We start from the raw sequence: 13,344 nt of genomic DNA on the forward strand, positions 1-13,344 counted from the left end.
TCAGATCCTTGAGGAAAAGGCCCAAGCCTTCCAGTTCTTTTACTGGCCACAGCACAGAGGGATATGCTGGTCCTACAATGTTCTGTCTTTCTTTAAAAAGTACCTTTTTCAGATATATGTGCAGAACCCCCCTGAGGAGCTGGGGGGAAATGCAGAGGTGTTGGGCTTCCTCATCTGGGTTGTTGCTGATAGTCTCACAAACATTGAGGACTGGCGGTTTGATGTGCCAAGCCCTCTATCACACGACTTGCCCTTTTGAAGCTCGTTACTGCAAAGGAGAGGCTAAACCTGCTTATAATTTTGCCTAAGAGTCTTCCCTTGAGTACCTCTTTGTTGGTCAGATGTGGCCCTCTCTCTCCAGCTATCCCAACTCGCCAGGTGAATTCACTGCCCTCCTCCCTGCATGGGACCTGTCTCCCAGGGGTGTAAATCTCCCTGGCAACACAGTATATGACTCCCGCGGATGAAACTGGACCCAACATCCTGGGATTGAGAACACCTTCTTGACCAAAAGGGGGATGTGAAATGAAACGAAATAAAGTTTCAGTGGCTGAGAGATTCCAAATGGAGCCAAGAGGTCACTCTGGTGGGCACTTACACACAATATAGATAACGCTTTTTAGGTTTTAATGTATTGGAATAGCTAGAAGGAAATACCTGAAACTGTCAGCTGCAACCCAGTCAACTGCAACCCAGTAGCCTTGACTCCTGAAGACAATTGTATAGCAATGTAGCTTACAAGGGATGACAATGTGATTGTGAAAGCCTTGTGATCACACTCCCTTTATCCAGTGTATAGACAGATGAGTATAAAAATGGGGACAAAAAACGAAATGAAAAATAGGGTGTGGGGGGATGATTTGGGTGTTCTTTTTTACTTGTATTTTTTAATTCTTATTTTCATTTCTTCTGGTATAAGGAAAATGTTCAAAAAATAGAGTGGGATGATGAATGTACTATATGATGGTATTGCGAACAATTGATTTTACATTTTGGATGATTCTATGGTATGTAAATATAGCTCAATAAAACTGAATTTTTTTAAAAAAAAAGTACCTTTTTCAGGAAAACAAGACTCATTGGTATTCCATGATTTATACATGTGAAAATATGTTTGCACATGAAAAGCAAAGTATAAAAGCTAGAATAGGTGGGGTGGTTGGATTATGGGTGATTGCTATTATTTTGAATATTCTGAATAGTTTATAAAAAGTATTCCCACTGAGCTTCTGGGTTTGGTCCCCCAGCTAAACCCAGCAGGTCAGACTCTGGGAAACTTGCCCACTCTATCTATAATTATATGGATGGTATCCGAAAGCCAATTTTTTTTATACAGACAAATGCCTGTTTCTAGCTCAGAAATCATTTTGGGGAAATGCGTGAGGTTCAGAATGGAGCTGAGCAGAAATAGGAGATCAAAGGAAAGATGCTTCCCTCAAATACAGGAGGGCTCCATTGTCTTTCTCTCTGCCTCTTGAAACTCTGACCTTCATCCCTGGCTGCCATCATGTGAGCATGTGTCTTTCTTTTCCAACAAACTCTTAAGTTTGAGAAATCAGAGAAGTGTCTGTCTGTTCCCTAAAACCCTCCCATAGTGTAAACCCAGCACAACGCGTGGCATCTGGTTGTCTGTCTGTCACACCTGCTGAATGCAGGAGCATCCCAGCTGCCAGGCTCCACAGACATTTGCCCTCCAAATGTCATTCCTTAGGAAAAAATTAAAAATAACTGATTTTTCTTGAAGGTGGAAGAAAATAAAACATGGCTAGAGAACTCACTTGGGAATTTGTGGAAGAGGCTCAAGTGGAATAAATGTATCAAATTTCCTTTTGTAAGGCACTCTGAAAAACAAAAACAGCAGCCATAAAATTGGTTGGCTTCTATAGCAAAGAGATCAATACATCATTGTGTTCGATAAGATGGCTTGAAAACAGTGAGGGCCATTATTTTTATTATTTTTGATCATTTTAAAAAAACAGCACACGATTATTTTTTTAAATAGCATTTAAAATGTAATATACCAACTCTTTTCCTTCAATGGTCCTCCCTTTCTTCTCAATCACTTTAGTCTAAGTTTAGTTACAAGTTTAAATCAACCCAAATTGCAGTCGCTAACAAACTCTGATTCAGTATGAAAACTGAAAACTCATCAAATTTGGGATAATAGCAATAGGAACAAAAATAACAACCACTTCTAAATTATAGACAAGATCTTGTGCATAATTTCAATTACAAACATGCATGTGTTCATTCACTTATTTATAGAAATGAATATTTTTAGGAATTTTTCACCCAATTGTGTCTTAATGAGATCTACCCTCTATAAAAAATTATATAAATAGTGGAAAGAGATAAAATTCCTTTAAAATTAACTAAATAACCCTAGTATTAACATGCACTTACATTGAAAATCTCACTGGTGGAAGAGTTGATCCTGCTTTGTGGAAGCCTTTACTCTGTTCTGGGTACATGTATGGATTATCCCCAGGAGTTAAATTTGGGATTCCATTCCTGGGATCGATATCTGTGGAAGACATTTGAAAATGAAATAATAAAAAGAGTTGAAGATGATCCACAGATTTGCTATAAGTATTCACATGACAGTGGGACTAGAATAATTTAATATTTTACTATGAGGTTTCATTAAGTTCTGTTTCTGATTATCTTGCCTTGAGGAGATGAAGATAAAAGTGTGAGTCTACATTTGGGACAATTTCTAAAAGTATTGTTATAATTACCTCACAAGAATAGGCTTAGGGTTCAGATATGATGTTTTGTTTTAAAATCTACAGGTGTCTCTGCAATGATTAGGGAGATCTGATTTAAAAATCTTTTCATTCCTAAGACTTCTGGTCTAAACTTTTTATTAGCTCTTCTGTATAGTGAAAGAGCATTAGCTACACTCATACATTGAGTGCCTGTTGGGTACTAGCTGCTAGGATTCAAAGCAGGGAGAGTGGAGGGACCCTATCCTCTGAATCCCAAACCAGGACACTGACAAGTAAGGTCAGTGACAGCAAGAGGTAGTGAGAAGGGCTTGGACTTTGAGTCAGTCACACCTGAATGCAAATCCAATTCTGCAATTTCTAATTCTGTGCCCTTAAGCTATTTACCTACCTTCCCTAAACCTTAGTATCCTCATTTATAAACCATTTCAAATGCCTGCTTTGCAGGGTTATCATGAGTATTAAATATTTTTTTTACCCTGGAAAGCACAATTGTCATATAGGTAAGGTATAAACCTCTCCCTAGGGAATCTTATCTAGTTTGGGAGACAAGATATGCATACAAGGAGATAAAAAATACTATAAGGCAGTAAATGCCATCTACTGTAGCACAGTGTTTCTAAAATTTTAGCATACCTGAAAATAACCTAGGGAGCTTGTTAAAAATGCAACTTCCTTGGTCCAGACCCAAGAAAATCTGTTTTAGAAGGGCTGGGTTGGGACCAAGAAGCAGTAGTTCACATAAACACTCCAGTTGATTATGATGCAGGCGGTTTGAGGACAACACTTAGAAATGTACCATTGTGGCTCTCACAAGATAATGTCAACAAGTAGAAAAAAAGACTGATGACTTGGTATAGTATAAGTATATAAGTATAAGATGTTACTTTTGGGGAAAAATCTAATCAACACTTATCAGATGACATGACTGCTAAAGCTATTAGGTTTAATGTGGGGTTTGGTATGATTCTGAATATTCCACAAAAAAACAGATAATCAGCCCAAAGTTCTGGCCACTCTGTATCAATAGCTGATAGACCAATGACCTATGAAAAGATGCTCAACATCTTTTTAGTCATTAGGGAAATGTGAATCAAAAAGCTACAATGAGATAACATTCCATACCCACAAAGATGGCTATTATTGTTAAAAAATGGAAAGTAAGTTTTGGAGAGGATGTGAGAAATTGGAACTCAAGTGCATTGTTGATGAGAAAGTAAAATGGTGCAACTGCTATGGAAAACTGTTTAGCAACTCCTCAGAAAATTAAATATAGAATTCTCATTCACTTTTGATATATACTTGCATCTGCCCTAGTTCTAACTAGTGAGATATAGGTGGAAGGAAATCTCCAAAGAAGCATGTGGGAAATATTTTCCTTCCTTATAAAAGGAAACAACAAGAGATTTTCTTTCCTCTGTGTCTTGAATACAGATGTAATTCTTGGAACTGTGACAGTCATCTCATAACCATGAGATGACAATATGAAGACAAAAATATCCAACACTACTAAGAATAATGGCACATAAAGACAAAATGAGCCTATACTCTTGATGATATTACTGGGCAACCAGACCAGCAAGGCCACCTAGATTTCAAAACTTCTTGTTAAATACACAATAAATATCCTACAGTTTAAGCTTCTTTCATTTGGTTTTTCTCTTACTTGCAGCCAAAAGCATTCCTAAGTAATATACAGCTAAATTTAGTCCCTTCTGGGTTTTTTTTCACACATTTCAGATTTAGACCAGTTAAAGAAATCTTTCCCCTTCAACCCTGTAGGATCTCAGTTAGGGATGGGAAGTAAGTGGTGTGACACAGCAGGCTTACATGACATCAAGTCTTTGTGTCCTGGGTCACTGTCTGCAAACTCATCTCTGTTAGTCTCTGAAAGTCGACATATATTTCTGTCAGTGTCTGCTAAAATGTGTCATCTAGCACAATGCTTAGGAAGCCATCCCTCTCCATAACATATCAGGTGAAACAAGTTCATCCTCATCTGATCCCTAACCTGGTGGTTTATGGTACACCAACTGTGGCCCTCTCTCATCCCAGCTGTGAGACTCATGTGGTCTCCTGGCTTGCTGTCTCTTTTTCTCTCTCATTCTTTCTCTCTGTCCTAATTTCCACAGTCTTCTCAGAACACGGATATGCAGTTGTTGTTCCACATCCCCTGGAGTGGGTATAACCCTGCAGCTGCCCTTCCACCCACACACCAGCCACAGCTATCACTACTGTCCTGTACAGAGTCATGTTAGATGTTACTTCTCAAGCTTGAGGTCTTCCCAAGCCACAGTCAGAAGCTGAAGCCCTAACTATACTCCCATTCCATCACCCACTAGATTTTTTTCTCAGGAGTTGGGCAGGGTACAGAATTCCTCCAAGAACCCCATATCAGTGATTCCTCTTCCAGCTCATCTAGTCTGGCTTTTCATGCATTCTCAATCCAAATAAAAATTTCAAACTCCACTATGAGCTCGAAAGTCCATTTTAAGATTAGGGGGCAAGATGGCAGACTGGTGAGCTGTATGTTTTAGTTACTCCTCCAGGAAAGTAGGTAAAAAGCCAGGAACTGCGTGGACTGGACACCACAGAGCAATCTGTCTTTGGGCATACTTCATACAACACTCATGAAAACGTGGAACTGCTGAGATCAGCGAAATCTGTAAGTTTTTGCGGCCAGGGGACCCGCGCCCCTCCCTGCCAGGCTCAGTCCCGGGGGAGGAGGGGCTGTCAGCTCCGGGAAGGAGAAGGGAGAATTGCAGTGGCTGCTCTTATCGGAAACTCATTCTACTGATTCAAACTCCAACCATAGATAGACTGAGACCAGACACCAGAGACTCTGAGAGCAGCCAGCCCAGCAGAGAGGAGACAGGCATAGAAAAAAAACAACACGAAAAACTCCAAAATAAAAGCAGAGGATTTTTGGAGTTCTGGTGAACACAGAAAGGGGAAGGGCGGAGATCAGGCCTTGAGGCGCATATGCAAATCCCGAAGCAAAGCTGATCTCTCTGCCCTGTGCACCTTTCCTTAATGGCCCTGGTTGCTTTGTCTATTAGCATTTCAATAACCCACTAGATCTCTGAGGAGGGCCGTTTTTTTTTTTTTGTTTTTTTTTTTTTTTTAAATCCTTTTTGCTTTTTCTAAAACAATTACTCTAAGAAGCTCAATACAGAAAGCTTCAAAGAATTGAAATTTGGGCACGTCAAGTCAAGAGCAGAACTAAGAGAGCTCTGAGACAAAAGGCAATAATCCAGTGGCTGAGAAAATTCACTAAACAACACAACTTCCCAAGAAAAGGGGGGTGTCCGCTCACAGCCATCATCCTCGTGGACAGGAAACACTCCTGCCCATCGCCAGCCCCATAGCCCAGAGCTGCCCCAGACAACCCAGTGTGACGGAAGTGCTTCAAATAACAGGCACACACCACAAAACTGGGCGTGGACATTAGCCTTCCCTGCAACCTCAGCTGAATGTCCCAGAGCTGGGAAGGGGGAGCAGTGTGAATTAACAGAGCCCCATTCAGCCATCATTTGAGCAGACTGGGAGCCTCCCAACACAGCCCAGCAGCCCAGAACTGCCCTGGGGGGATGGCACTCACCTGTGACATAGCACAGTCATCCCTCAACAGAGGACCCGGGGTGCACAGCCTGGAAGAGGGGCCCACTTGCAAGTCTCAGGAGCCATACGCCAATACCAAAGACTTGTGGGTCAGTGGCAGAGACAAACTGTGGCAGGACTGAACTGAAGGATTAGACTATTGCAGCAGCTTTAAAACTCTAGGATCATCAGGGAGATTTGATTGTTAGGGCCACCCCCCCTCCCCGACTGCCCAGAAACACGCCCCACATACAGGGCAGGCAACACCAACTACACACGCAAGCTTGGTACACCAATTGGGCCCCACAAGACTCACTCCCCCACTCACCAAAAAGGCTAAGCAGGGGAGATCTGGCTTGTGGAGAACAGGTGGCTCGTGGACGCCACCTGCTGGTTAGTTAGAGAAAGTGTACTCCACGAAGCTGTAGATCTGATAAATTAGAGATAAGGACTTCAATAGGTCTACAAACCCTAAAAGAACCCTATCAAGTTCAGCAAATGCCACGAGGCCAAAAACAACAGAAAATTATAAAGCATATGAAAAAACCAGACGATATGGATAACCCAAACCCAAGCACCCAAATCAAAAGACCAGAAGAGACACACCTAGAGCAGCTACTCAAAGAACTAAAGATGAACAATGAGACCATAGTACGGGATATGAAGGAAATCAAGAAGACCCTAGAAGAGCATAAAGAAGACATTGCAAGACTAAATAAAAAAATGGATGATCTTATGGAAATTAAAGAAACTGTTGACCAAATTAAAAAGATTCTGGACACTCATAGTACAAGACTAGAGGAAGTTGAACAACGAATCAGTGACCTGGAAGATGACAGAATGGAAAATGAAAGCATAAAAGAAAGAATGGGGAAAAAAATTGAAAAACTCGAAATGGACCTCAGGGATATGATAGATAATATGAAACGTCCGAATATAAGACTCATTGGTGTCCCAGAAGGGGAAGAAAAGGGTAAAGGTCTAGGAAGAGTATTCAAAGAAATTGTTGGGGAAAACTTCCCAAATCTTCTAAACAACATAAATACACAAATCATAAATGCTCAGCGAACTCCAAATAGAATAAATCCAAAAAAACCCACTCCGAGACATATACTGATCACACTGTCAAACATAGAAGAGAAGGAGCAAGTTCTGAAAGCAGCAAGAGAAAAGCAATTCACCACATACAAAGGAAACAGCATAAGACTAAGTAGTGACTACTCAGCAGCCACCATGGAGGCGAGAAGGCAGTGGCACGATATATTTAAAATTCTGAGTGAGAGGAATTTCCAGCCAAGAATACTTTATCCAGCAAAGCTCTCCTTCAAATTTGAGGGAGAGCTTAAATTTTTCACAGACAAAGAAATGCTGAGAGAATTTGCTAACAAGAGACCTGCCCTACTGGAGATACTAAAGGGAGCCCTACAGACAGAGAAACAAAGACAGGACAGAGAGACTTGGAGAAAGGTTCAGTACTAAAGAGATTCGGTATGGGTACAATAAAGGATATTAATAGAGAGAGGGAAAAATATGGCAAACATAATCCAAAGGATAAGATGGCCGATTCAAGAAATGCCTTCACGGTTTTAACGTTGAATGTAAATGGATTAAACTCCCCAATTAAAAGATATAGATTCGCAGAATGGATCAAAAAAATGAACCATCAATATGTTGCATACAAGAGACTCATCTTAGACACAGGGACACAAAGAAACTGAAAGTGAAAGGATGGAAAAAAATATTTCATGCAAGCTACAGCCAAAAGAAAGCAGGTGTAGCAATATTAATCTCAGATAAAATAGACTTCAAATGCAGGGATGTTTTGAGAGACAAAGAAGGCCACTACATACTAATAAAAGGGGCAATTCAGCAAGAAGAAATAACAATCGTAAATGTCTATGCACCCAATCAAGGTGCCACAAAATACATGAGAGAAACATTGGCAAAACTAAAGGAAGCAATTGATGTTTCCACAATAATTGTGGGAGACTTCAACACATCACTCTCTCCTATAGATAGATCAACCAGACAGAAGACCAATAAGGAAATTGAAAACCTAAACAATCTGATAAATGAATTAGATTTAACAGACATCTACAGGACATTACATCCCAAATCACCAGGATACACATACTTTTCTAGTGCTCACAGAACTTTCTCCAGAATAGATCATATGCTGGGACATAAAACAAGCCTCAATAAATTTAAAAAGATTGAAATTATTCAAAGCACATTCTCTGACCACAATGGAATACAATTAGAAGTCAATAACCATCAGAGACTTAGAAAATTCACAAATACCTGGAGGTTAAACAACACACTCCTAAACAATCAGTGGGTTAAAGAAGAAATAGCAAGAGAAATTGCTAAATATATAGAGACGAATGAAAATGAGAACACAACATACCAAAACCTATGGGATGCAGCAAAAGCAGTGCTAAGGGGGAAATTTATAGCACTAAACGCATATATTAAAAAGGAAGAAAGAGCCAAAATCAAAGAACTAATGGATCAACTGAAGAAGCTAGAAAATGAACAGCAAACCAATCCTAAACCAAGTACAAGAAAAGAAATAACAAGGATTAAAGCAGAAATAAATGACATAGAGAACAAAAAAACAATAGAAAGGATAAATATCACAAAAAGTTGGTTCTTTGAGAAGATCAACAAGATTGACAAGCCCCTAGCTAGACTGACAAAATCAAAAAGAGAGAAGACCCATATAAACAAAATAATGAATGAAAAAGGTGACATAACTGCAGATCCTGAAGAAATTAAAAAAATTATAAGAGGATATTATGAACAACTGTATGGCAACAAACTGGATAATGTAGAAGAAATGGACAATTTCCTGGAAACATATGAACAACCTAGACTGACCAGAGAAGAAATAGAAGACCTCAGCCAACCCATCACAAGCAAAGAGATCCAATCAGTCATCAAAAATCTTCCCAGAAATAAATGCCCAGGGCCAGATGGCTTCACAGGGGAATTCTACCAAACTTTCCAGAAAGAACTGACACCAATCTTACTCAAACTCTTTCAAAACATTGAAAAAAATGGAACACTACCTAACTCATTTTATGAAGCTAACATCAATCTAATACCAAAACCAGGCAAAGATGCTACAAAAAAGGAAAACTACCGGCCAATCTCCCTAATGAATATAGATGCAAAAATCCTCAACAAAATACTTGCAAATCGAATCCAAAGACACATTAAAAAAATCATACACCATGACCAAGTGGGGTTCATTCCAGGCATGCAAGGATGGTTCAACATAAGAAAAACAATCAATGTATTACAACACATTAAAAACTCGAAAGGGAAAAATCAATTGATCATCTCAATAGATGCTGAAAAAGCATTTGACAAAATCCAACATCCCTTTTTGATAAAAACACTTCAAAAGGTAGGAATTGAAGGAAACTTCCTCAACATGATAAAGAGCATATATGAAAAACCCACAGCCAGCATAGTACTCAATGGTGAGAGACTGAAAGCCTTCCCTCTAAGATCAGGAACAAGACAAGGATGCCCGCTGTCACCACTGTTATTCAACATTGTGCTGGAAGTGCTAGCCAGGGCAATCCGGCAAGACAAAGAAATAAAAGGCATCCAAATTGGAAAAGAAGAAGTAAAACTGTCATTGTTTGCAGATGATATGATCTTATATCTAGAAAACCCTGAGAAATCAACGATACACCTACTAGAGCTAATAAACAAATTTAGCAAAGTAGCGGGATACAAGATTAATGCACATAAGTCAGTAATGTTTCTATATGCTAGAAATGAACAAACTGAAGAGACACTCAAGAAAAAGATACCATTTTCAATAGCAACTAAAAAAATCAAGTACCTAGGAATAAACTTAACCAAAGATGTAAAAGACCTATACAAAGAAAACTACATAACTCTACTAAAAGAAATAGAAGGGGACCTTAAAAGATGGAAAAATATTCCATGTTCATGGATAGGAAGGCTAAATGTCATTAAGATGTCAATTCTACCCAAACTCATCTACAGATTCAATGCAATCCCAATCAAAATTCCAACAACCTACTTTGCAGACTTGGAAAAGCTAGTTATCAAATTTATTTGGAAAGGGAAGATGCCTCGAATTGCTAAAGACACTTTAAAAAAGAAAAACGAAGTGGGAGGACTTACACTCCCTGACTTTGAAGCTTATTATAAAGCCACAGTTGCCAAAACAGCATGGTACTGGCACAAAGATAGACATATAGATCAATGGAATCGAATTGAGAATTCAGAGATAGACCCTCAGATCTATGGCCGACTGATCTTTGATAAGGCCCCCAAAGTCACCGAACTGAGCCATAATGGTCTTTTCAACAAATGGGGCTGGGAGAGTTGGATAACCATATCCAAAAGAATGAAAGAGGACCCCTACCTCACCCCCTACACAAAAATTAACTCAAAATGGACCAAAGATCTCAATATAAAAGAAAGTACCATTAAACTCCTAGAAGATAATGTAGGAAAACATCTTCAAGACCTTGTATTAGGAGGCCACTTCCTAGACTTTACACCCAAAGCACAAGCAACAAAAGAGAAAATAGATAAATGGGAACTCCTCAAGCTTAGAAGTTTCTGCACCTCAAAGGAATTTCTCAAAAAGGTAAAGAGGCAGCCAACTCAATGGGAAAAAATGTTTGGAAACCATGTATCTGACAAAAGACTGATATCTTGCATATACAAAGAAATCCTACAACTCAATGACAATAGTACAGACAGCCCAATTATAAAATGGGCAAAAGATATGAAAAGACAGTTCTCTGAAGAGGAAATACAAATGGCCAAGAAACACATGAAAAAATGTTCAGCTTCACTAGCTATTAGAGAGATGCAAATTAAGACCACAATGAGATACCATCTAACACCGGTTAGAATGGCTGCCATTAAACAAACAGGAAACTACAAATGCTGGAGGGGATGTGGAGAAATTGGAACTCTTATTCATTGTTGGTGGGACTGTATAATGGTTCAGCCACTCTGGAAGTCAGTCTGGCAGTTCCTTAGAAAACTAGAGATAGAGCTACCATTCGATCCAGCGATTGCACTTCTCGGGGTATACCCGGAAGATCGGAAAGCAGTGACACGAACAGATATCTGCACGCCAATGTTCATAGCAGCATTATTCACAATTGCCAAGAGATGGAAACAACCCAAATGTCCATCAACAGATGAGTGGATAAATAAAATGTGGTATATACACACGATGGAATACTACGCAGCAGTAAGAAGGAATGATCTGGTGAAACATATGACAACATGGATGAACCTTGAAGACATAATGCTGAGCGAAATAAGCCAGGCACAAAAAGAGAAATATTATATGCTACCACTAATGTGAACTTTGAAAAATGTAAAACAAATGGTTTATAATGTAGAATGTAGGGGAACTAGCAGTAGAGAGCAATTAAGGAAGGGGGAACAATAATCCAAGAAGAACAGATAAGCTATTTAACGTTCTGGGGATGCCCAGAAATGACTATGGTCTGTTAATTTCTGATGGATGTAGTAGGAACAAGTTCACTGAAATGTTGCTATAGTATGTAACTTTCTTGGGGTAAAGTAGGAACATGTTGGAAGTTAAGCAGTTATCTTAGGTTAGTTGTCTTTTTCTTACTCCCTTGCTATGGTCTCTTTGAAATGTTCTTTTATTGTATGTTTGTTTTCTTTTTAACTTTTTTTTTCATACAGTTGATTTGAAAAAAGACGGGAAAGTTAAAAAAAAAAAAAAAAAGAAAAAAGACAAACAAGGAAAAAAAAAAAAAAATAACGATGTAGTGCCCCCTTGAGGAGCCTGTGGAGAATGCAGGGGTATTCGCCTACCCCACCTCCATGGTTGCTAACATGACCACAGACATAGGGGACTGGTGGTTTGATGGGTTGAGCCCTCTACCATAAGTTTTACCCTTGGGAAGACGGTTGCTGCAAAGGAGAGGCTAGGCCTCCCTGTATTTGTGCCTAAGAGTCTCCTCCTGAATGCCTCTTTGTTGCTCAGATGTGGCCCTCTCTCTCTGGCTAAGCCAACTTGAAAGGTGAAATCACTGCCCTCCCCCCTACGTGGGATCAGACACCCAGGGAAGTGAATCTCCCTGGCAACGTGGAATATGACTCCCGGGGAGGAATGTAGACCCGGCATCGTGGGATGGAGAACATCTTCTTGACCAAAAGGGGGATGTGAAAGGAAATGAAATAAGCTTCAGTGGCAGAGAGATTCCAAAACGAGCCGAGAGATCACTCTGGTGGGCACTCTTACGCACACTTTAGACAACCTTTTTTAGGTTCTAAAGAACTGGGGTAGCTGGTGGTGGATACCTGAAACTATTAAACTACAACCCAGAACCCATGAATCTCGAAGACAGTTGTATAAAAATGTAGCTTATGAGGGGTGACAGTGGGATTGGGAATGCCATAAGGACCAAACTCCACTTTGTCTACTTTATGGATCGATGTGTAGAAAAGTAGGGGAATCAAACAAACAGACAAAGGTACCTAGTGTTCTTTTTTACTTCAATTGCTCTTTTTCACTCTAATTATTATTCTTGTTATTTTTGTGTGTGTGCTAATGAAGGTGTCAGGGATTGATTTAGGTGATGAATGTACAACTATGTAATGGTACTGTAAACAATCGAAAGTACAATTTGTTTTGTATGACTGTGTGGTATGTGAATATATCTCAATAAAATGATGATTAAAAAAAAAAAAAAAAAGAATTGGGGTAGCTGGTGGTGGATACCTGAAACTATTAAACTACAACCCAGAACCCATGAATCTCGAAGACAGTTGTATAAAAATGTAGCTTATGAGGGGTGACAGTGGGATTGGGAAAGCCATAAGGACCAAACTCCACTTTGTCTAGTTTATGGATGGATGTGTAGAAAAGTAGGGGAAGGAAACAAACAGACAAAGGTACCCAGTGTTCTTTTTTACTTCAATTGCTCTTTTTCACTCTAATTATTATTCTTGTTATTTTTGTGTGTGTGCTAAT

At 39.4% G+C, this 13,344-nt stretch overlaps 1 protein-coding gene across 3 annotated transcripts in view; it reads right to left on the reverse strand.

Annotated features, from left to right (window-relative positions):
• SPATS1 (spermatogenesis associated serine rich 1) overlaps positions 1-13,344 on the reverse strand; it is a 40,428-nt gene that overhangs the window by 6,584 nt on the left and 20,500 nt on the right. For all 3 annotated transcript variants that reach the window (XM_037842809.1, XM_037842811.1, XM_037842810.1), the window contains 2 exons: positions 2,404-2,524; positions 1,779-1,841 (listed from right to left, as the gene is read on the reverse strand). In XM_037842809.1, coding sequence (XP_037698737.1) covers positions 1,779-1,841; positions 2,404-2,524 — 184 coding nt within the window. The remainder of the gene's footprint in view (positions 1-1,778; positions 1,842-2,403; positions 2,525-13,344) is intronic.

The sequence above is a fragment of the Choloepus didactylus genome, chromosome 7 (genome assembly GCF_015220235.1).
Source record: "Choloepus didactylus isolate mChoDid1 chromosome 7, mChoDid1.pri, whole genome shotgun sequence".
Classification (NCBI taxonomy): domain Eukaryota; kingdom Metazoa; phylum Chordata; class Mammalia; order Pilosa; family Megalonychidae; genus Choloepus; species Choloepus didactylus.